The sequence below is a fragment of the Hemiscyllium ocellatum genome, chromosome 9 (genome assembly GCF_020745735.1).
Source record: "Hemiscyllium ocellatum isolate sHemOce1 chromosome 9, sHemOce1.pat.X.cur, whole genome shotgun sequence".
In the NCBI taxonomy this organism is placed as follows: Eukaryota; Metazoa; Chordata; class Chondrichthyes; order Orectolobiformes; family Hemiscylliidae; genus Hemiscyllium; species Hemiscyllium ocellatum.
Genome location: NC_083409.1, coordinates 59,550,906 through 59,577,042, shown reverse-complemented (window position 1 = coordinate 59,577,042; position 26,137 = coordinate 59,550,906). Strand labels below are relative to the sequence as shown.

The 26,137-nt window shown below is 40.4% G+C and overlaps 1 protein-coding gene across 1 annotated transcript in view; it reads right to left on the bottom strand.

Annotated features, from left to right (window-relative positions):
• LOC132818514 (interleukin-23 receptor-like) overlaps window positions 1-25,553 on the bottom strand; it is a 97,096-nt gene extending 71,543 nt beyond the window's left edge. Inside the window, exons 1-7 of the mRNA XM_060829575.1 lie at window positions 25,478-25,553; window positions 19,544-19,695; window positions 14,098-14,257; window positions 12,633-12,715; window positions 3,298-3,505; window positions 758-985; window positions 134-235 (exon numbers count right to left, since the gene is read on the bottom strand). Of these exons, the coding sequence (XP_060685558.1) occupies window positions 134-235; window positions 758-985; window positions 3,298-3,505; window positions 12,633-12,715; window positions 14,098-14,257; window positions 19,544-19,695; window positions 25,478-25,553 (1,009 nt within the window). The remainder of the gene's footprint in view (window positions 1-133; window positions 236-757; window positions 986-3,297; window positions 3,506-12,632; window positions 12,716-14,097; window positions 14,258-19,543; window positions 19,696-25,477) is intronic.
• Window positions 25,554-26,137: the final 584 nt, after the last annotated feature.

The following is a 26,137-nucleotide window of genomic DNA, read 5'->3' as shown; positions in this document are numbered from 1 at the left end:
TACCTCCTGGACAAGCTAATGGAGTCTGACCAATGTTTATCGAACATCATCAATCATCATTTTTTGGAAAGGAAAGAGAAGGTATTTGAAAGCATGATGGCGTATGATTTGATTGAAGAATCAGATTACTTACTTCCTTCTATAGAATATCCTTGAGCTGAACAAGACTTTCCTCTTCCTTTCAGGTACATTGCAGTGACAGAAATATTATAGCGTTTCCTTGGTTTAATGCTTCCTAAATGAAAGGGTAGAAGTCATTTATCAAATTAAGAAACATTATGACAACCATAAAACATAAGACAGCATAAATGAACCCTTATTTATAAATGCATTCCAACAACAAAGTATGTATGATCTATTCATCCAGGACCTCCACTTCATTTGGTTAATACAGCATAAAACCTTCCTTTGACCCACAACATTGTTGAAGAATTCGCATGTATACCTCCATTATTCAAAATCTGACTATGCATTTGACATTTCCATGATTTCAATATCACATTACCAAATTGTCTTCCATTCAAGATTTTATTTGCCCATTTTAAGTTCGATTATTGTCATACTTATACAAATAAACTTTAATGGAGTTAATTAAAATTTCATTCACACTTTCATACTGTGGTGGGAAATAGAATTTCCCTCAATTTTGTTTGTAAGGTAGTATACTGAAGCAGATGGCCATGGTTTGTAGAGTTTAAAGATTTCACTCTGTATTGGAGCAAGCAATAACAATAGTGACTTATTGCACACTTACTACCTTCTGCTAGATATTCTTGCAGTGGAGAAAATTGTCCTAGTAACAAGGAGTGATTGTCCTTCGGAAGCCTTTTCCAATCAAGTAGCTGCTTGTTGTTGTCAGCTGCTTCTCTCCAGTCAACCACATAGCCCAGCACAGGCTCACTGACTTCATCCGGTGGTTCCCATTCAACATAAATTCTAGAACCTCCATATTGTCTCACACTAAGGTTTCTGGGAGCCACCAAATCTGTATAAGTGATAGATAAAGTAGAACAAATTTGAAAATGAAACTAAGCTCCAGCCAAAGTTCTGTCATCTAATGATTTTGGATTAGACTTCAGAATATTTTTAAAAAAATTGTTTCATTGTTGGCTCACTCTATCCTGCGGAGGGTAATCAAGCATGAACTGAATATTCTCAGGCCACATAAAACATAGGCAGAGAAAAGTTCCTTCTATTCTGATAAAACAACATACCATTTGTTTTAATGTGAGGAGTATGACAAGTGAGACAGATGAACTTAGAGGTTGGACTGACATTGGAGGTATTACATAGACTTGGTTGAGAGACGGGTTTAACGTTCCAGGATTTAGATGTTTCAGGCAAGATAGAGAGGGATGTAAAAGATGTCTAGGAGTTGGAAGGAATCATACTATACCTAATATTGAGGAATGAGCCAGGCTAGATGATCAAAGTTTCAGTTTGGAAGCATTTCAGGAAAAGTGGTCATAATTCTGGAAATTTTAAGGATAGTAGTAGTCCTCAGGTGAATGTACTAAATTGAGGGAAGACTAACTAAGACAATATTAGACATTAACTGGGAAACATGGATAGGGAGCAATTGTTTGAGGATAAATCTGGTATGTGGGAATTTTTTAAAGAACAGTTAATTAAAGTTCAGGATAAAGGATAAAGCTGGCAAGATTTGGCAATTTTGGATGACAAGAGAAATTAAGAACTTAATCAAAAATAAAAAAAGAGACATGTAAGTTTTGGAAACTAAAGTTTATTGATGACACAAAGATTGGGGGAGCGATGGCTAATAAGGGGGATTGCCAGAGGATACAGGAGAATATAGATAGGAAACTTGAGCAAAGAAATGTAAGGTGGAGTTTAATGGGACAATTGCGAGTTGATGAACTTTAAAAGATCTAATGAAGGAGAATAGTATACAGTAAATGGCCAAACTATTAGTGGCATCAACATACAGAGGATCGAGGCGGACAGGTCCACGGTTTCCTGAAAGTGGCAACACAAATGGATAACGTGGTCAAGAAGCCATATAGCATGTTTGCCTTCATTGGTCATGCATAGAGTACAAAAATTGTCAAGTCGTGTTGCAGTTATATTGAACCTTAGTTTGGCCACATTTAAATATTGTTTACAGTTCTTGTTGCCACACAACCAGAAGGATGTGGAGGCTTTGGAGAGGGAATAAAAATGGTTCACTCGGATGTTGCCAGGTTTATAACATATTAGTATGAGGAGAGATTGGACAAGCTTAGTTTGTTTTCACTTGAATGGCAAAGGTTGAGGGGTAACCTGATAGAAATTTACACAATTACGAGAAGCACAGATCGAATGATAGTCAGAGTCTTTTTTTCCCAGGGTAGAAATGTCAATTCTTCAGTGACATAGGCTTATGGTAAAAGGTAGTAAATTTAAAGATGTGAAAGGCAAGTTTTTACACAGAGGGTGGTACGTGCCTGAAATGTGCTATCAGAGGAGATGGTGCAGGCAGATAGAATAGCAATGTTTAAGAAGTATCTTGACAGACATGTGAATAAACAAGGAATAGAAGGATATGGACCATGTAGAGGCCAAAGACTTTTTGTTTAGAAAGTCATCATATATCGCTGCAGTCTTGGTGGGCAGAAGGGCTTGTTCTTATGCTGTACTGTTCTCATTCTTTGTCCTTACTCCTGACCCCCAAAGAATCAACATGACAAGTTAGTTGCAGTTAGTTTCTGGTCGCTCTGCTGGGTTTCACAGTGCTGTAGGAAGTGCCCTCCCACACAGCTAGTACTTGTGTTATTTGTTTTTGTCTATTCAAAAAGGCAAGAAAACAGTTTGGTTATCATTGATCTACAAACTATAAATGTAAGAGGAGGCCGAAAATTTTTGCAACTGAGGTGTGAAGCAAATCTCCTACTACTTTGCTACAATAATCACACTCTCATACTGACAGTTATCAAACTTCTGGGACAGTAAGGAACATTGGCCATTTTTATATTCTTATTTCTGAACCTGGCATTCAGGGAGTGAGTGAGGTTCTTGATTTTATTTGATAACTCCTGTAACAGTTTGCTCATATATATTACAGAATGTCCAACTGACATTCTTGCCCTTTGTTTCCATTTCCCCTGATGTGAGATGGCACAGTCTCTAGTCAACAGTTTTCGGTTTAAAGTGGGCCATGCTGAGAATTGAATGCAAGTAAAATTTATATCTGCCTCCATCCCATCACAAGAAGTATCAGTTCTTGTCTTCTTGTTAACTTTTAATCTTTTTCATAAAGACTCAAAAATTGAAAGATTTCCTGTAATTAATGGGAATTACTTGGTTCTCCTATGTGGAGCATTGCAGGTGTAGAATCTCCCTTGGAGTTAAACGCTGTTACAAAGATGTTGTCTGGTGTCCAAGGAGTTTGCCAACTGTATTGAGTCTCTGATGCATTGCACACTCGGATGGTCATTTCACGTCCATTTTGTTGATAAAATATGCGATAACCAAGAATAATGCCCCGAGTTTCCTGAGGATGAAGAGGCTGTAAATGGAAAAGAATCAATCACACTGTAGAATAATATCGGATTTTAGCTTTGTTAGCCAAGGATTACCTTTCTATACCACCTGTGATGCTTCAAGAATTTTCTACTGAATAGAACTATTACATAACTTGATGGATTACCTCAGTGAGGCAATTGATTTGCTCCCAGTTTCCAGTCTTGGCATAAGTTGGAAAATTAATTTATTGTTATTGATAAATCACCAAATTTAAAATGGTATCTTAACCTCAGCATTTTAAAGATTGTATTGCATGTATGTATGAGGACAGAGGCACATTAAGAAAATATGCAGCTTTTAAAAGTGAACCATCCTCAATGGGATGGATTTTTATGTGACCATTTCATTGGATTGAAGGCAAGAGGAGCAATGTCAATGGAATTAGCCCAAGCCCAAGTCAGTTTTCATTCTTGAGTTTCACTGCCATTCCACCTACCATCAACAAGAAGACATAAAACATAGTAGTTGCAACATTGATCCCATATTATCCAATTACGTTTAAGACTGGTGTGTCACAATCCTGAGGGAGGTCAGTAAAGGATTGAGCTATACAAACATCCTTGTGAGGTTCAGCTGAATGCTAACCTGATTTGATGAAAATCTTTTACAAAACTGTACTTTAACTTTTCTGATCATCTGTAGATCTTGAAAGCTTACTCAGTGGGCCACTCAATCATAACTATCAATGGGTACAGCCCTCATCTATCCATTGTCTACTAAATTCTGCAGTGGTTGAGTGACCATTAGTGGATTTGGTTATGTAAGTGGAGTCTTGTAGTGACTACAAGATCCTTGATTGTTAACTCAAGGTTGTTAACTCGGCCAATCAAGAAAGCCCTAGCTGACCAATATAAACAGGAGATTTAGAATCCCTAAATTTTAAGGGGTTGACTCTGTGTTGACTGAGCTTCAGTCAGTTTACTACTTGCTACTCTCTGCAGGAGGAGAAGAGTTTTTTTTCCCCTCCTGTCTAAAGTAGCTACTTAACTTTTGGGTTTGTTTCTTGATTTTTGTTTTTGTTCTTCTTGTTTAAAAAATATAAACAGGAGATTTGGATTCTCCTCAGTTTAGGTAACTGACTTTGAGCTGGCTAGCCATAACCAGTGTATTCTGCACAGCTAAATAGTGACTTAGTGACAAGGTACCAGGCTCTGCTGATATTTCAGTGGTGACAGGAGAAAACAGTACCTGCCTGAAGAATATTTGCTGACTAGTCAGCTTGGAGTAGAGTAAGCATTTTGGCATCATACCTTTTTACTGGTTTGCTTCTGCTGTTGAAGGCTGGGCTCAGTATGTGGAAGAATGTGATAACTTTCTCTGGGTAAATGGCATTAGAGCAGCTGAAAAGCAATGAATAATTCTTACTGGTTGTGAGCTGTCAGCATTTGGTTATAAGGGGCTTAACTTTTCCAGAGGCACCAGGGCCTAACTGCTTCCAAGAGTTGAACTTGGTTAAGGAGTATTATAACCCAAGCCTCTAATTTCTGAGATGCTATTGGTTTTAGTTCTCAGGACTGAGGGATGATGACCGAGAAGCTGTGTGCATTGTTCTAATACATGGACTCTCAAATATTGGTCATAGACAATGGAACACCATTTACCAGCAGGGAGTTTAAGTATTTTGGGGTAAAGGTGAAAAGCATGCAGCATATGAGGACAGCTCCATACCAAGCATTATCCAACAATCTAGTGGTCTGAGTGGTCCAAAGGTTGAAGACAGACTTGGAGGAAGCCTATAGTGTCATTCGACAGTAAAATGTCCCAGTTCCTGTTTGATTATAGGACCACTCATCATGCAGCAACAGGGATAGCAGAGATGCTGATGGGAGAAGACTATTAGATTAAACATGGTATTCTCGGACCTGGGTAGGGAGGGTGAAACAACAGCAAGAGAAACACTTTAAGCAGGGGACACAGTTTGGTGCTAGGATCATGGGAATGAAGCTGCATGGGTATGAGGTGAGGTCAGGTCCTATGACTTAGTTTGTATAGGTGAGAGTCTTCCACAAATGTGGATCACCTGAAAGCTCCTACCTTGCAAACTACGCAGGAACAAAACATACCTGGCCCCTCAACATCCAGAGCCTGTATGAAACTGTAGCTCTCCTAATGTTGAGGAAACTCCAGTCCAAGATAAATGGAGCCTCAATACTGTCCCTGCTGGAAGAGGGGAAACTCCAGAGATGGTATGGTCTGGTACATGCTGCCAGAGTCAGAGGAACTAGACCTGGGGTGAAATTACCATAGGAAAAGCTACAAGAAAAAGACTAGACCTGCATCTCTGGACTTGGTGGGGTGAGGGATGTAATTGGAAACAGCTGGATCTTGCTGACTGATCCTTGATGGGCCAAGGTTGATAACCCCAATCAAACCCTTGCTGGCCAATATGAACAGGGATTTAGAATCTTGGTTGGAATGTAACTGAGCTGGCTGGCTCCAACCAGTGGACTGTGCACAAGTAAAGGCTGACTTGATGATGGGATTCTGGCCTCTGTGCAATTATTTTAATATGTTGTGAATGAGTAGTACTGTGCTATATTTTGAAGTAAAAGCCTTGGCACCTGTTATTAGTTTTCTATATCCGTAAGTCTCTGCATCTGAATTGGCATAGGCGGAAAGTGCCAACATCTCAAGACAATGAGTCAAAATTTGCATTAGGAACGTAGTGATATTACACCCATCTGCATATTCAATGCACTTCCTGCATCCTTCTAGAAGATTCTTGCATTGGTCAAATTCAAGGCAAAGCCAAAATGTCTCCAATCCAAACATAATTGGAAAGGAGAAGAGTCATTCACTGCACTATACTATTCCTCCCTGATCAACCAAGGAGCATAAGATTAGTCCTGTGTGTACATATCACATACTAAATTTTGCCCTCCATTCTATACCTATTTGATTTTGAACTTGGCAAAATAAGGCAGGTCTATCGCCATCAAAAATGAGAATGGGAGCTTGGAAATGAAATCTAAAAAATAGAAATTGAATCATATTCATGTAATCACTTGGCTTGTCAAGAGGGGGTGCTATTGGAAAACTAGTCATAATTTGGTTAAGCATCACTGAGTTCATAAACTTGTTCCACAGGAAGTCAGAACAATTGTTCAATGAACCAGAAGGTCCAGGTGCTCCAGAGGTGTGATAACATCACTGAAGAGATTGATTAGAAGAAAATTCTGAGTTAGTGTCCCCCCTCTGGGCCATGGGACTGTGTTCAAATCCCAGCTACTGCCTAGATGTGATCATTATTTATGAAAAGGTTGATTAGAAATCTAATCTTTGACTCATTGTCTATACTGAAATGCTACCCCTTTCTCCTTATGTAAATTCAGATGCAGAGACTTTACTGATGTACAAAACTAAACAAATGCCAATATTTTACATACAAAAATAGCAGTTATCTTAGTTACAGTGAACATAAGCCATTACAATAATGAAAACACTGCAGAATTTGGTCCAGAAATTCTGGGGTCTGAATTTACTTGGGATTTGAATTGTAAAATGTTAACAGTATTGTTATAGCTTGTGAATAAAATTTCTTTTTGAAACTTGTTATTGGATGGTGGATGTTAATTAAATGGCATCAAGAGCTGCTTGATTTAGGTATAACTCCAACTAGCACTAAAGGAACACCTTATGTCACCAAAGACAAGTTTTACCCAAAGGATATTGGGCTATCGGGGCAACTCTGCCTTTGCTTCTATCAGCAACCACCTCCTACCAACCCAGTGCTCCATTTGTCCAGTTATCCCCAGATTGGGGCAAATGGAGATCCCACTACCCCAACATGCAAATTGCTTTGGTTTCCCTGCTGGGATAGCAGCCAATTATCCTGCCTAGCCAGAAGGCAAGTAATTGGGCAGGTGTCAGATTGAGGCTCTTAGTGATCATTAACTGATCACTTAAAGGCCTTAACTGGTGACAGAATGGGAAGGTTGAGGGCTCCCTCAGCAATTGGGCAAATACTCTTCAGTGTCAATCTGCATTAGTGTCCTTCATGGTAGCTGCCCCACTTTTTAAAAAAAAATAACAAGTTTCCTAATCTAGGAAAAGGATTAATTAAATTCACAAACTAAAAGGCTTGTAGCTAAATGGTGCCAGTGAGGACATTGCCACAGGCTCACTGAATTCTTAAAGTGTAGAAGGAAGCTGTTCATTGTCTGCACCTACTTTCGGAATATACATTAAGACAATGCCACCCTCCTTTTCCCTGTAACCATGGATAATTTTTCTAATTAATCATCTAATGCCCTCTTAGATGCATCAATTGAACCCATCTCCTCTACACTACCAGACAGTGCATTTGAATCACTTGCTATGTGAAAATATTACCTTTTTCATCACATTTGGTTTTTCTAAGTCTGCCATCTTGTTTTGATCCTTCTATGATAGGGAGAAATTGAACTATCTACTCTTCCCAGCTCCTCATGATTTTAAAAACTTCTTTCAAATATTCTCAGTCTTCTCTCCAAGAACAAAGCCTCCATTTCATCAGTGATAGAGATGTAGAGCACAAAGACCCCTCAGTCTAACACATCTATGCCAACCAGATATCCTAAATTAATCTATCCCATTTGCCAGCATTTGGCCCATAGCCCTCTAAACCCTTCCTATTATATACTCACCCAGAAGCCTTTTAAATGTTGTAATTGTACCAGTCTCCACCACTTCCTCTGGCAGCTCATTCCATACACATACCACCCTCTGGAAGAAGTTGCCCTTTAGATCCCTTTTTTATATATTCCCCTCTCACCTTAAAGCTATGCCCTCTAGTTTTGAACACCCCCAACCTAGGGAAAAGACTTTGCCTATTTACCCTATCCATGCTCCTCATGACCTTAAACCTCTCAGGTTACCCTTCAGCCTCTGATGCTCCAGGGAAAAGGCTATTCACCCTTTCCTCATAGCCCAACCCTTCAAACTTGGAAATCTTTTCTGAACCTGTTCAAGTTTCACGTCATTCCTATAGGAGGTAGACAAGAATTGCATGCAATACTTTCTCTCATCTAATTTTATGATTAATGTCTCTCATCCCAGAAGTTACACTTGCACCTCTTCTCTATTCTCTTCAATACATTCACATCCTTTCTGAAATAGAGGCTCTTATCCCATCACCAAGTCAGCCTGATTTACCTGTGCATTGAACTTGACACAAGTGATTCTTTCTCAGTGAACAGAACCTGACACCCCAGCTTAACAGTGCCAATCAGGGAACTCCTTTTTGACTATGATGCAGAAATGTCTAAGGACTATGTTCATGTTCTCTTAAGTGCTCTTATTGGTCTTCCCTGTTATTAGCACTTCATCCAGATAAATGGCAACCTGGGGTAAACATTGTAAAGTGTTCTCCATCTTCTGCTGGAGGAGGGTACAGGCTGATACCCAAATGGCAGTCTCGTACATTGGTACAAACCCTTGAATATTATAGCATAGCTGGGAATCCTCAAAGGGCAGTTGCAGATATGCATGGTGCTTGTCCAGTTTTGTGAAGGTCCGCACCCCTTAACAGCTTTGTGTATGAGTCCTCTATACAAGGATTGGGAATTTATCCAGCTTTGAGAAGCAGTTTACCATTTGCTTAAAATCCCCACAAAGGCAAACTGACCCATCTGCTTTGCAATTGGAATGGCAAACCTGAGCAGGACTTGGACACCTTTTAATGGTAACATCCTGGGAGTGTTGCTGAACAGAGACCTTGGAGTGCAGGTTCATATTTCCTTGAAAGTGGAGTTGCAGGTAGATAGAATAGTGAAGGTGACGTTTGGTATACTTTATTGGTCAGAGCACTAAGTATAAGAGTTGGGAGGTCATGTTGCGACTGTACAGGACATTGGTTATCCCACTTGCATGCAATTCTGGTCTCCTTCCTATCAGGAGGATGTTGTGAAACTTGAAATGGTTCAGGAAAGAGTTGGAGGATTTGAGCTATAGCCCCAGTCTATTCAGACTCTCTATTTCCCCTGGAGCCTCAGAGGTTGAGGGGTGACCTTAAAGCTTATAAAGTCATGAGGGGCATGGATAGAGTAAATAGACAATGTCCTTTCCTTAAGGTGGAATCCAGAATTAGGTTCCTTTTAAATTTTCCCCTCTCTCCCTAAACCTAAGGGACAACGTTTTCAGAGGGCTGTGCAAGTATGGAATAAGCTGCCAGAGGAAGTGATGGAGGCTATTTAAACTACAGTATTTAAAAGGCATCTGGATGGATACGAGTAGAAGGGTTTGGAGGGATATATCCAAGTACTGGCAAATGGGGACAAGATTAGGTTAGGATATCTGGTAATGGACAAGTTGGACTAAAGGGTCTGTTTCTGTGCTGTACATCTGACTCGATCATGGTGCTCATTCTGTAATTTGTACTGGTTTGATTCCTTTGCTTTCCAACCTCCCTGATTTCTATCTCTACTCTTGCATATAAGGCAGATGGCACTGTGCCAGCCTTGCAGAATCATGGAATTGCTTCCTGGTCAACATGAAAGGTGGTTTTGCTTCCTTTGGTCCCTAAAATCTTCCTGAAAAACATTAGGTGTTTAATTATGACTTCACTCGGGCAGATATCTTCTAATCAAGGTGAATCTTTCTCAGTCAATTTCACCCCATCAGGCTTGGGCTCAAACCTTTTACAACAATCAGGATCGAACCAGCTACTTCTGGTACCAGACTACAATAGACAGTGTATCCCTAATCTGTAAAGGTTCCATGGTATAGACAATCAGTTCGCCAAGATCTTAGGAAAGCATCAGGGTTGGAGTCCAGAGCAAATCTTGAAGACTGGGTTCTGCATCACTGATACAGTCATGCCTGTATCAACTTCTATTAGAACCAGGTGACCACTTATTCAGTTTTGATTGGTTCTAGTTTGGATGTTGCTAAGCAATTTAATTGTTCAAAGCCAGGTATTGGTGGGTTTTCTAAAGGGTGCACTCATCCTCATAGGCTGCTATGCACTCTTACTCAATTAGGCCCACTGGTTCTCCTTTCCTGTCTGAGTCTGCATAACAGCAGCAACTACAATGGCTAACCAGCCCAGATCCTGGCAAATGTTAACCAGTTGGCAGAGGCTTGGCTTTGTTTGGGGTTTTGCTGTGGGCTGACAGTCCTTCAGCTCAGGATATATCTTGAGTGAGGCTATGCAATTGTCTTCATTCAAATGGTATCCCCCCGAGCTGTCTGAGGGTATCCACTTCCATCAGTATATACTGATGGAACTTGTATGCTCTTTTTGCCATGTCAAATGCCAAAGGCAGTTGTCGTGTCTGTTTGAAGTGCAGTTGTGCTTCATCTAGTAGGCATTTTTGCATGGTTACATTAATCCTATATATCAAACTCTTAGCATCAAGGTTAAACCAAAATTGCATGCCTCTGCCAGTTGTCACCTCATCAAAGTCCCAACACTGATTCCCCAAATTCTTGAACTTCCAAGTAAAATTAGTGTCTCAGAATTAGAGGATGCTTATGGTTGTAATATTACTTAAATTAATTAACCCTTGAAAGGGTTTAGTATCTGCCCCAGGAAACATTGGCTCCTAAGAACTGAAAAAGCTGCACATCCACAAGCTGTCAGGGGAATTATTCATTGCTTTTTCATTTGCTCCTGTATAATTTGCCTGGGAAAAATAACATTCTTTCCACATACTGGGCCCAGTCTTTGATGGCAGGATCAAAACAGTCAAGCTTGCCAAATAATGGCATGATGTCAGAAATGCTTACTCCAACTCCAAGATGACTGTTGCAAGTGAATTTCTTCGGGAGCCTATCTTTTTTCTTGTCACCACTGAAATAACTCCAGAGGCCAGTAACCTGTCATGTCACCATTTATTTACCTGTGCACACTAAACACAGGTCTGGTGTCCTCACTCACCTGAATGAGCACTCTGACACTCTTAACATTTGTCAGCCAGGGTTCCCTGATTGGACCTGTTAATATGTCCTAAATTGGGAGCTTGTAGTCTGAGGATCACCTGGCTGAATTTGTTACAATCACTACACTTAGTTGTTTGTACAACAATCTTCCAGTTGAGGTATAACTTGTGCCTTATACATGTTCAACATAATCTTCTCATTACCCCTCTTAATAAAGCCTTAAAAATGGTGGCAGGACTCCTTTTTATTAATGACTCATGCACATATTCATACCCTACACACCCTTGAATTTAGCACCTTTTATTTTACACTGTATCTCCATTTTCTTTCGAGCAAAATATATCACCTTATGCTTCTGTGTTGAACTTCACTTCTTAGAATCCCTACAGCGTAGAAAGGGACCCTTCAGACCAACAGTGTCTGTGTCAATCCTCTAAGATCATCCCACTAAGACTTAGACCCCACCCTAATTGTGTAACCCTGCATTTACCATGGCTAACCCACCCATCTTGCATATCCCTGTACAATATTGGGCAATTTAACATGGCCAATCCACCGACCTGCACATTTTTGGACTGGGAGGAAATTGGAGCACTAGGAGGAAATTAGAGCACCTGGAGGAAACTCCCACAGACATGGGAAAACATGCAACTTCATACAGACAGTCACCCAAGGCTAGAACTGAACCTGGTGCTATGGAGCAGCAGTGTTAACCACTGAGCTACCATGCTGCCCTTCTGCCATATATCAGCCCATTCCAGCAACTTATTGATATTCTTTCAGTTTTACTGTCCTCCTAGTAATACTTACTATAAACTTATTTATTGTCCTCAGTTATTTAAAGTTTACTTTTAGACTTATTTAGATAAAACAAGACTGTTGTGACGCATTAACTTTCCTTTTTGTATTCCTTAAATGGCTAAAAAGATTTTAATGTTGAACTTTGCAGTTGAAATAAGAAACACTTGAGGCAGTTTGTTAATGCCTGGTAGTTGAGACACTCAATATAATAACTTGTTACATAATTTTGGTGGCAGGTAATTGACTTTTCTGAAAAAATTAAGTGATCCTTTTTCAGTAGCTGCCCATTATACATTGATCTTTTCATCCTAACTGCTCACATTAGTAAGGCCATGTCACCTTACAGCTAATTGCTTCCATGAGCTCTACCATTATAATGTGAAAAACATTGTTGTGCCCCAAACACTCTAGTTGAGTAACAAAATGCAGCCATCATGTGGTCAACATACCTTCCAATAGACGATTATTCTTTTATGTTTGTTTGATTTAATTGGCTCACATGAACTCCACACATCTAAGACTCCGGCAGGGTCTACAAATTTTCATTAGGGAAGAAAAGTTATTCTCACTATTAAGCTATTGGTTAACAGTAACATCATTTATTGATAACTGTAGCATGTATGACCCAATTATTCTCAAGTTCTTAATCATTAATAATCTAATGGCTAACTGAGCAACAAATCTGTGTGAACATTCATTAGGCTAACCAAAACTAATAAGCACAGACTTAAGGTGTTCAAGAAAGAATCTTTCCTAAATGTTTTTAGATTAGATTACCTACAGCGTGGAAACAGGCTCTTTGGCCCAACAACTCCACACTGACCCTCCGAAGAGGAGCCCACCCAGACCCATTCCCCTACATGCACCTCTTCACCTAACACTACGGGCAATTTAGCATGGCCAATTCACCTAACCTGCACATTTTTTTGACTGTGGGAGGAAACCCACGCAGACACGGGGAGAATGTGCAAACTCTACACAGACAGTTGCTTGAGGCTGGAATTGAACCCAGGTCTCTGGCACTGTGAGGCAGCAATGCTAACCACTGTGCCACCATGTTGCCCATTTAGGATGAAATGTACCCATTGGCTAGAATGTTGGTGTCCCTGACAGTAGGTTCAAAAGCTAGATGGCATTGCCATCTTGATTATTGTAAGACCCAAGCCATGTTTTAGGTCTATCGTGCAGCTGATTAACAGCTGTTGGGACTTCTGCTCCTTTAAAAGATGAGACTATCTCGAAGAGAACTGCTGGTCAATAGTTGGAGAACATGCAGTAATGGATACTTTCCTTATGGCAAGCTAAGTGGTATCAGGGTTTGATGAGATGAATCAGGCAAGCCCTAGCAATATATTGGAGACGTTGGTAAGGGAGTATTGATGTCGGGAAGACATTTTGACTAGCAGCCCCTCATGTTGTCTCAAACATGTGCCACAGTTCTCCACGTAGCTTTCCAAATAGGAAATGACCTATGTATTGCTGGTAGAGTGTCAGGCTGGTGGTAAAAGAACTTTAATTGGTGACTTAGTCATAGAGTTAATAAGACGTACAGCATAGAAACAGATTCTTTGGACCAACTCATCCATGCCGACCAGATATCCTAAATTAACCTAGTTCCATTTGCCAGCATTTGGCCCATATCCCTCCAAGCCTTTCCTATTCATATAGCCATCAGATGTCTTTTAAGTGTTGCTATTGTATCAGCCTCCACCATTTCCTTTGGCAGTTCGTTCCATACACGCACCATCTTCTAATGAAATGGTTGCCCCTTAAATCTCTTCTTCTCCTCCAACACACATACTCAATTCATCTAGCAGAGTTTTGTGCAAGAAACAATACAGATCCAATATATTTGATGTCACTGAACACAGAACAGTTTATTCTGCTGTTTAAATATGTCAGACTTGCACTCACCTGCTTCAGGTGTTTTGTTTATAAAAGAGTTGCTCCAGTCACTCCAGTAGTTGTTGCTTTTTATGAGGTAGCAGCGGATCTGAAACTCATATTCCTTGAAAGGTACCCAGTTGTAAAAATGACCTGAATTTCCATTGATGCTAAAAGCATTCTTATCAACCTAAAGTTGTTGATAGAAACATTTCTCTCATATGGACTCTTGCTTTTCTTTTCATTGCAAATTTTCTTAAAAACAGTTTTTTCAATCAAACTACAATATTTGTAACACAAGCAACATGACAGCAAAATAGAACACAAAAGCATTTTCTTTTCAGGTGTAAATAGCCTTTAATGGTGATCAAAATAACCTCTGGCACTGAAAACTTAGTGAGAAATGGACTCCCATTGCTTCTGCTTTTAAATATTGATGGAAATTTTAAAATCTCAAAATATTGAAACTTTTTTACATTACATGATGTCTCATCTATCCCTGTCTCTTAATCACATAATTTTCCTTCTCTTTACTTTCTGTACATTGTTTGGCATTGACTAGTCCAGTTTCTATTTCCTGGTTCAGATTCCATCTGTTTCGGTAGTGTATAATCTGATTGGATTAGTAATTGCTAATTGCTTCTCCTGTTCTTGACAATCCTAGAACCCTTTTGCAAACAATTGCACTATTTTGATTTTCCCCTAATTGGAAATTCTAGTACAAAGCCTACAAAATGCAAGCATGAAATAGATAATGGCTGCCTAATCGAGGCCACTAGCTTTTTCTAAATTGATGTGCTTCTAAAAATACAGAGATCTACTCATGCAATTTTTGTACATCTAAAAGCCCTACCTGAAAGTTCAATCAACATCATGAACAGAAGAGACTTAATTCCCTGCATGTGCAGACATCAGAACGTAACCAGAATTTGTTTATTCTCAGAAAATCCATCATTTCTTCAATGCTTAGGCACAGAGTTGGACAGGATAGCTAATAGGAGACAGAGATAATTGATAGAGCTGTCATTGGTGAAACATTTTGAAATATGAGGGTAGAAGCCTATAGTAGGTTCGTGATGACTTGGGCACTATCAAAATCACTATGGAGCAGTGCATTGGCATTCTCAAATCCCACTTGTGGTGCTTGAACAGATCGAAGCGAGTACTGCAATATTGTCTAAAAAAAAATTTCCTGAATTGCTCTGGTTAACATTAATTCTTTTTCTCTCTCCACAGATGTTGCCAGAATTTTGTCAGCATTTTCTGTTTTTGTTTCCAGAATTGTAGTATTTTACTCTATATTCTTTGACCATTTTTCCTATTGAACACAAAAAAAAACAGAGGAAGAAGCTATCTACATTTCATGTACTCAAGATCCTTGTTTCTGAAACATAGTTAATCAAAAAATTGATGAGGTAAAAACAATGACTGCAGCTGTTGGAAGCCAGATTCTGGATTAGTGGTTAAAGATGCCCTCCAACGCATCTCGTCCACATCCCGCACCTCTGCCCTCAGACCCCACCCCTCCAACCATAACAAGAACAGAACGCCCCTGGTGCTCACCTTCCAACCTACAAACCTTCGCATAAACCAAATCATCCGCCGACATTTCCGCCACCTCCAAAAAGACCTCACCACCAGGGATATATTTCCCTCCACACCCCTTTCCACCTTCTGCAAAGACCGTTCCCTCCGTGACCACCTGGTCAGGTCCACGCCCCCCTACAACCCACCCTCCCATCCTAGCACCTTCCCCTGCCACCGCAGGAACTGTAAAACCTGTGCCCACACCTCCTCCTTCACATCCATCAAAGTTTTACCTGCACATCCACCAATATCATTTATTGTATCCATTGCTTCCGATGCGGTCTCCTCTACATTGGGGAGACTGGGCGCCTCCTAGTAGAGCGCTTTAGGGAACATCTCTGGGACACCCGCACCAATCAACCACACTGCCCTGTGGCCCAACATTTCAACTCTCCCTCCCACTCTGCCGAGGACATGGAGGTCCTGGGCCTCCTTCACTGCCACTCCCTCACCACCAGACGCCTGGAGGCAGAACGCCTCTTCTTCCGCCTCGGAACACTTCAACCCCAGGGCATCAATATGGACTTCAACAGTTTCCTCACTTCCCCTTCCCCCACCTCACCCTAGTTTCAAACTTCCAGCTCAGCACTGTCCCCATGACTTGTCCGGACTTGTCTCACCTACCTAGCTCCTTTTCCACCTATCCACTCCACCCTCTCCTCCCTGACCTATCACCTTCATCCCCTCCCCCCTCACCTATTGTACTCTATGCTACTTTCTCCCCACCCCCACCTTCCTCTAGCTTATTTCTCCACGCTTCAGGCTCTCTGCCTTTTTTCCTGATGAAGGGATTTTGCCCGAAACGTCGATTTCGCTGCTCCTTGGATGCTGCCTGAACTGCTGTGCTCTTCCAGCACCACGAATCCAGAATCAAAAAATTGAACCTAGTCTGTACTTGGATTCTGCAGCTCCTAATAACTGTTTATGCTGTGGCAAAGAGATATTTCCTAGATCCACTTGTGCATTAGTGCTGAATGATTCATCGAGTGTTTGATGTGTGGGCAGCACGGTGGCTCAATGGTCAACACTGCTGCCTCACAATCCAGTTTGAACAGGTTTTCTTTGGGTGCTCTGGTTTCCTACCACAGTCCAAAGATGTGCAGGCTAGATGGATTAGCCATGGGAAATGCAGGATTACAGACACACGGTTGGAGAGTGGATTTGTGAGATGGCTTCAGCAGGTTGGTATGGCCTGCTTCTGAACTGTAGGGATTCTATGATTCTATTTGCTTTTCTTTCCTAATATTATCCATGACCCAAGTAACTGTGACTTCAATAAACAAAGAACTAGGACAGAATATGACTCTGACTGCTTTGGGTAGAGGATGCCAGGTTGCTGGTCAGTTAGCTCTTTTTTTGTAAGATGAACATAACTAAAGGAAACAATGGAAACTTATCATAAGAAGGAGAACTAGTATAACAAGAATTATGATGAAGCAAATAACAGGACACCTTAAAAGTCATCAGAATGTCTAGATATTTTAATAAATACTCTATAACATTACCAATTTAAACCTGGCACCTCTCTGCCAATCTTCCAGTGTGTAGCAGAACCTGCTTTTTATGCCCATGTGAAGCCTCAGCTCTGTATTTCTAATTATGTATACTTTTGTAAAGTTCACAAATAGTTAGATGTGGAACATTTTAATTCCTAGCACTTTATCACTCGTGTCTGCTGAAATTGCCTCATGAAGCTATATTGAGATGCAGACAATTGAGATGATAACGATGTAAGAGATTATTTTGGCCTATTTTTTGTTTGAAGAGAGGTTTTAATGCAGAGGTCCTGAGCAATCAACAAGAGCCACAAGAGTAATTGGCTTATGAGACCTGGGTTTTTGTTTAAAGTTGGATCAATAGAAGCAGGCTGTAGGGGTGGGGTCAAACTTCCACAGATCCAGGTTCTTTAGCTTCTAGCAGAAGCTGCTGGTGTTGTGAAAAAAGCTGCCACCATTTCTCTTTGCTACAGCTGATAACTGGAGTTTTCTCTCTCTCTCAGAACTGTCTTTTGATCTTTCCTCCTGGGTTAGAGAATTGCATGTCAGACAATCTGTTTTCTGAATTTGCATTTTTCCAGGGGTGTTTTTATGGGATATTGCTATATTGGAACAGTTAATTTGTAATAGTTACTGTATCTATTGTTCTGTTAAGTTTTTCAATTGAGTTAAGTTATTCAAATTCCTTCTTTCTTTCATTGTATTTTAACTATAATGGATGAATAAAGTGTGTTTTGATTTAAATCTGACATTCAAATTGCATCTGGAAAACAACACCTTACATTTACCTTTAAAATTAGAAAAACAAATTAGGGTCTAGACTATCTTCTGAATAGTTTGAGGGAGTTTGGTTGGGTGCATAACAAGATGATACAGCAGGTTGTTCATTTTCCAGTCAAATATTGCAAGGAATGTGATATGTAGCAGAATCGTAGAAGATAAAGTATGTGTGAGAGGGGCAGTGAGGGATTTTGCACTGATTCAAGGTCTCAAATTTAATTTATTTTATGCTGCCTGAATATTGCTGAGATACAGTTCCAGCAATATCTCAGCATCTGCAATGGAACACACTATCAGATGAAAAGGTTAATTTCTATAGGTAAATAGAGTAATAGAGTTGGTAAAGATGATCCAGAAGTGGTGTGACTACCTCCTGGATTGGAAGTTCTGGGTTCAAGTCTCACCTGACCTAGAGGTGTGCCATAATATGTCTAAATGGATTGATGAAAAATAACTTGGAGTTGGCACTGATTGACAGTTTGCCCTTTCCCTAGACTACATGCAAAACCATTTTTGGGCACATAATTACCTAGACAGCAATCAACATTTGAATTCTGTCCTTTAGTTTTGCCAATATCAACAGCATTGCAAGTTCTGAAACTTGGTGCCTTCGTTACTGCAAAATCATTAGCTGATGAGTGACCTTCTGCTCTCTCTTTTTCACTGTAAAATATAGCTTCAACTCTAAGCTTTTTCTCTTCAAAGCCAGCTGTACCCAACCATTACACCACTGCAGCCTCTCTGGTTTCTATCACTATCAAAGTTAAAAATCACACAGTACCGAGTTATAGTCCAACTTATTAACCAATCGAAATCTGCATCCCTATTCTAAGTGATTCAAGACATCTAGGTTGTCTAATACATCACATCAGTAGTATGACACTTTGATCTTTTACTTATAAATTCTGTGTCCAATGTATCCTGCCCCATTAGCTACCTAATGAAGGAGCAGCGTTCCAAAAGCTTGTACTTTCAAATAAGCTTGTTGGATTATAACCTGGTGTTGTGTGATTTTTTTTAACTTTGTCCATCTCAGTCTAACACAGGCACCTCCACACCATGTCTATCACTATCAATAGAGGAGCTGCTTTCACTGACATCCTGTCCTGTTGACCTCCTATACAAAGAAAATATTATCGGATATCAACAGAATCACTTTGGTGAAATTCTTGCTGCCATTCACTAAAGACTCAAGGAAAATCCAAATGTATCACCAAGTTTTCAGGAGCAAAGTATAATGGAAATAAGAACCTCTTGCTACTTTTTTGTAGTTGAAGTGATAATCTTGCAATAATTCACCAAAGTACATTTTCTTTAATATGAGATTAAGATAAAGTAAGAATGTTTAAAAGCATCAGATTAAAAAGCACAGCAGCTGCTTGAAGGAAAGAAGTTAGTTATAGGCATCTTATAAACACTAATGTAGCCACATTTTGCATTCTATTTATGAATTTTAGGAATAAATGTTCAGAGTCAGACTCAAGGGGTGGCTCTCAATGTAAATGGAGTATGAATTTGCATCAGAAAGGCAAGGTGAAACTCAATGACTATTAATTATGTTTTATTAAAAAACACTTTATTAAACAAAACTTTGCAACAAATCTGGAACTTACCAGAGTCCAGCTAATATTAGGATCCGATATTGTTCTGTATCTTATTTCAAAGTGACATTCTGCATTTGTTGAGCTTCTCCAGTGAATAATGGTCTTGGGAACTGAATTATTTATAAATTCAACTTTAGTGATCATTGGAGCATCAGGCTTAACTATTTAAACAAAAAAAAGTTTCAAATTGGCATGAAAATTAGAATATTATTTCTCAACTATTTTGCCTCATCCCTTAAATATGATGATTGGGAATTTCTAATAAGACTTTATTGAATGGTTATCATAATTTCAGAGGCAAATCAGAAACACATCTATTCAATATGCCAGGCCTGCTTCTCAGCCTACTGCTGAAGTTACAGTGGGCAATTGGAAAAAGCTCAGAGAAAGTGACAGTGAGTGACTTATACTGGATTCAGGCCAAAAATGGCCGAGACATTCTTCAGCTGAATCCTCCATGCTCCCTCTGTTCTCTTCTCCCAGGTAGGGGAGAATTATTAGCCCTGAATATTGAAAATTAATTGGAAGAAGCACTGAAGTGAGGGCAAAGGTACCAAAATTACATTTATGTATTGTAGATGCATCTGTCCATGACAGTATTGGTAGGAGTCGTCATCATACTACCATGAACACAAAGTTGCTTCTTCGTATTCAAGATGACTTTCATTGTGATATGGCATGACTACCATGCTAAATTGGATAGATTTCAAACAAAACTGGCCATCCATGAGGTGCTGTGGCAATCTCAGTAGCGGAACTGTATTCAATCACTATGTGTGACCTCATGGTCCAGCATTTTCCCACTCTACCATTTCCATCAAGCTGATTAACAACAGTTAAATTAATAGTGCAGGAGGACTTGCCCAGAGCAGCATTAAGCATATCTTAAAATTGAGGTGTCAACCTGGAGAAGCTACTACACAAGATTACTTACATGCCAAACATCAGAATCAGTAGCAAGAGACAGATTTAAACAATCACACACAAATAAGATCAAAATACTGTAGTACTATGATATCCAGCAGAGACTAGTATTGGACAACAAATAGAAAGGGGAGTTTTCACAAATATCCCATCTTCATTGAAGACAGTACCCAGCTAAATACAGACTGTAAACATTTGCAAGCACCTTCAGCTAGAAAAGCTGTACGAATGATCCACTTTGGCTTCTTTCTGAAGTCCCCAGCATCATAGATATCAGTCTTCAGCTAATATGATGCATGTGATACCAAGAAAAAGCCAATATCTACTGCAAAGATTACTATAAATGTTATGTGCTCTGAAAGCATTTTGACACCAATAATGAAGAATTCTGCTCCATAAGTTCAACAACAAGGAAAATCATCCAGGAATATCCTCCACAAAAAAAGCAGGACAAAACCAACCTGGCCAATTACTACTTCATCAGTCAACATTCAAAAATCAATAAAATGGTGGAAAGGGTCATCAACAACACTATCAAGCAGAAGTCACTTTGCAAAGACCTGATCAGTGGAACTTTGAGTGGCCCTGGCATAGCCAAACTGTGTTTAAAATTCATTTGTAGGACTTGGATGTTGCTGGCTGGCCAGCATTGAGAGCCCATCCTTATTTGTCCTTGAGAAGGTGGTGGTGAGCTGCCCTCTGAAATCATTGCAGTCCATTGCTGTGGGTTGACCCACAATGCCAGTAGGGAGGGAACTCTGGGATTTTGACTCAACGACTGTAAAGGAACGGCAGTATATTTTCAAGTCAGGATGGTGAGTAGCTTGGAGGGGAACTTGTAGGTAATGGTGTTCCGAAGTTCATGACCTCATTACAGTGTGAGAAAATGATCTGCCACCTTGCTCACCCACAGCATGGCAACATAAAAAAACACAGAAACCAAGCCTGCCAACATATGCAGAAACTACCCAGAGTGTCCAGTCTTGACCACACATGCTAATATAAAAACCAGACATGGCCAAGCCCCTTCCTAGACCAGAGAATACAATCAGCTCCCAGCCCAATTAACACTGAAGTCTAAACACCCAAAGGGCAGACTCATTTCCCATTGAAACCAATACCACATAAACAAACAGGCAGACCGAGAGGCCTCGGAAGATTTCACTCGGAGGAGGAACACAATGGACATACCTGGATGCCAGGAGAAGGATAATTTGCACATATTTGTGCAGATGGGAAAGACAAGGAAGAATCCTCCAGAAGACATTCTCACCCACTTATGGGATGGCTGGAATCTCCTGTGTCAATTATGAAGGAATTGCTACTGCTGAACTCTTGATTAACTTTCATTCAGTTTATTCTTGTTTTAATCACTTTACAATTTTCACCATTGTACTGTAACCACTTTACAATGATCACCTTTGTGTTGTACATCTACAAAAATATGCCTACACTTCTGTTCGGGAGAAAGCATTTGGCCATCTGTGCAGAGAATCGATTCTGTGTCAGCCTGGTTAATCTCTCTTCCACGATATTGCTTTATGTAATAAATCACTTGTCAATTTCACTACAATCCTCATTTGTGGTCTCTGATCCATTGGGCTTAATTCTCTGACAACAGTTTTAGATCAAACATGGCCAAAAGCGATGAAATTCAGAGGTGAGTTGAGTGTGACAGCCCTTGACATCATGGCATCATTTGATTTGAGTGTGGTAAGAAGACGCCCTAACAAAACTGGAAGCAATGGGAATCAGCGAGAAAACTCTCTGCTTGTTAAACTAGCAAAAAGGAAGCCAGTTATAGTTGTTGGAAGTCTGCCATTTCAGTTAAATTCATAGAGATGTACAGCATGGAAACAGACCCTTCGGTCCAAACCGTCCATGCCGCCCAGCTATCCCAACCCAATCTAGTTCCACCTGCCAGCACCCGGCCCACATCACTCCAAACCCTTCCTATTCATATACCCATCCAAATGCCTCTTAAATGTTGCAATTGTACAAGCCTCCACCACATCCTCTGGCAGCTCATTCCATGCAAAGATGCCCCTTAGGTCTCTTTTATATCTTTCCCTTCTCACCCTAAACCTATTCCCTCTAGTTCTGGACTCCACGACCCCAGGGAAAAGGCTTTGTCTATTCATCCTATCCATGCCCCTCATAATTTTGTAAACCTCTATAAGGTCACCCCTCAGCCTCCGACGCTCCAGGGAAAACAGCCCCAGCCTGTTTAGCCTCTCCCTGTAGCTCAAATCCTCCACCCCTGGCAACATCCTTGTAAATGTTTTCTGAACCCTTTCAAGTTTCACATCTTTCCGATAGGAAGGAGACCAGAATTGCATGCAATATTCCAACAGTGGCCTAACCAATTTCCTGTACAGCTGCAACATGACCTCCCAACTCCTGTACTCAATACTCTGACCAATAAAGGAAAGCATACCAAATGCCTTCTTCACTATCCTATCTACCTGCCACTCCACTTTCAAGGAGCTATGAACCTGCACTCCAAGGTCTCTTTGTTCAGCAACACTCCCTCAGAGCCTCCCATTAAGTGTTTAAGTCCTGCTAAGATTTGCTTTCCCAAAATGCAACACCTCGCATTTATCTGAATTAAACTCCATCTGCCACTACTTAGCCCATTAGCCCATCTGGTCCAGATCCTGTTGTAATCTGAGGTAACCCTCTTCACTGTCCACTATACCTCCAATTTAGGTGTCATCTGCAAACTTACTAACTGTACCTCTTATTCCCGCATCCAAATCATTTATGTTGCAGGACATTTCTGCAGGAAATTCTCCAAGATAGTATCTTAGACCCAACCATCTTTAGTTTCTTCAATGACCTTCCTCTATCATCCTTATCGTCTATCAGAAGTGAGGATGTTCCTTGATGATTCCATAATGTTCAGCTCCGTTCATGACTCCTCAGATATTGAAGCAGTCCACATCCATCCAAATGCAAGAAGACCCAGTTAATATCCAGATATGGGCTGACAAGTGCCAAGAGGCTCATTTCACATGAGTGCTATACAATGACCACCTCCAACAAGAGATATTCTAACCATTGTCCTTTGACATTCAATAGTGTTGTCATCACTGAAGCCCCCACTATCAACATCATGAGGGGTTATCATTGACCAGAAATTGAATGGACATAAAGATACCATGGATGGGACAGCAGGTCAGGTGATAGGAATCCTACAATGGCTAATTTATTGCCTGACCAATGTTCCATTTGACTTTCGTTGCTACTGCGTGGACCTCTGAGATCTGAAGGGGAAGCCATTCTGATGGTAGAAGCATGCTGTTTGATAAGCACCCAGCTTAGAGGGGATGTTGTTTTTGACTCTTCAAAGCCTGTCCACTACCTACTAAGCTCAAGTCAGGAATGTAATGGTACTCCATACTAACCTGAATGAGTGCAACTCAATCCATACTCAAGAAGCTTGACACGGTCAGGATAAAGTATCCCACTTGATTGACACCACATTCGTTCCCTTGACCACGGATGCATAGGAGCAACAGTATAAACCATCCACAAGACGGAAATTCAGTCATTTAGATAGTACTTTCCAAACCCATGACCATCTAGAAGGGCAGCAGATACATATCAATACTACCACCACCTGAATGTTCCCCTTCAAATCACTCAACATCTTGGCATAGAAATGTATCACTGTTCCTTCAGTGTCAGTGGGTCAAAATTATGGAACTCCCTTCCTGACATTTTGGGGCTCACTACAGCAAAAGGATCAGTGGTTCAAGAAAGCTGTCACCTTCCCAAGGGCAATGTCTGCTGACCCAGTGAACAATACCCTTGGCCTATGAATAATTAGAAAGAAAGGCCCTAATCAAGCTGTTTCAATATAGCTACAGTGCTGGCATATGTCTGATGAAGTAGAATTAGAACATTGACCTATTTTGTCCTATCCAAAAGAAGCAAGATAAACCCAACCCATTAATTTATTATTCTATTGAAATATATACTATCAATCTATGTTAGATCATCATCAATGTTGATGGAAGGTGCTGTCAATATTGCTATCACGCAGCACTTACTCAGTAATACTCTGCTCACTGATGGTCAGTTTGGGTCTTGTCAGGGCAAATAATTCCTGATCTCTTTACTGCCTTGATCAAGCCTTGTTAGGGATAAAAGAGGTGAACTCCAGAAACGAAGCAAGAATGACTATTCATGACATCAACGCAGCACTTGATTGACGAATGAAGAGACACTAACAAAGCTGGAATCAATAGAAAGCTGTGGAGAAACTTTCCACAGGTTGGAATCATATCTAGCACAAAGCACAAAATTTGTGGTTGTTGGAGGTCAGTCATCTCAGTTCTCAAACATATAGAACATTTGAACATTACAGCGCAGTACAGGCCCTTCAGCCCTTGATGTTGTGCCGCCCTGTCATACTAATCTGAAGCCCATCCCACCTCCACTATTCCATGTACATCCATATGCCTGTCCAATGACAACTTAAATGCACTTAAACTTTGCAAATCTATTACCGTTGCAGGCAAAACATTCCAAACCCTTACTACTCTCTGAATAAAGAAACTACCTCTGACATCTGCCTTATACCTATCTCCCCTCACTTTAAAGTTGTGTCCCCTCGTGTTTGCCTTCCCCATACTTGGAAAAAGGCTCTCCCTGTCCACCCTATCTAATCCTCTGATTATCTTGTATGTCTCTATTAAGTCACCTCTCAACCTTCTTCTCTCTAACGAGAACAGCCTCAAGGCCCTCAGCCTTTCCTCGTAAGACATTCCTTCCATACCAGGCAACATCCTAGTAAATCTCCTCTGCACCCTTTCTAAAACTTCCACATCCTTCTAATAATGCGGTGACCAGAACTGTACACAATACTCCAAGTGTGGCTGTACCAGAGCTTTGTACAGCTGCAGCATAACCTCCTGGTTCCGGAACTCAATCCCTCTATTAATAAAGGCCAAAACACTGATGCCTTCTTAACAACCCTGTGAATCTGAGTGGCAACTTTCAGGGATACATCACTGCAGGATTTCTTCCAGGTGGTATCCTCAGCCCAATCATCATCATCATCGGCTTCATCAATTAACCTTTCCTTCATCATAAGGTCACAAATAGGAATGTTTGCTGATGATTGCACAATGTCAACACCATTCTCAATTTGCTTCATTCTGAAACTGTCTAAGTCCATATGAACAAGACCTGGACAATATCCTGGGCTGATAAGTAGCATAGCACCACACAAGTGACAAAAGTGACTATCTGTTTTTATGTCTGGTTTCATGATATGTTATTATGCCAAGTACAGATATGCAGAAACATTACCTGACCTATCCCATCCTAACATCAAAATTGTAGCAGGAGTACACCAGGCCTTTGAAGACTTCCATCCCCATCGAACAGACAATGTTGGAATTAAACACAAATTTGTCTGCCCTTCAACATGAACAAAAATATGTTTTCCAGGAAGAATTATGGATTTGTGATCAACTGTTGGGATTTCCTAATCTATATAAACTAGAATAAATAGTTGTTTACTGAGCCTTGAAGACTCTCGTCTAGAACCAAAAAGATCATGCACATTTGTGCAACTGGTAGAAAGTGCAAAACTGTACCTATATCATGGAGTGAAAAAGTTAGACGCTTGGATGTTGCATTTCCTAGTGCATTCGTAGCTTGTATCCA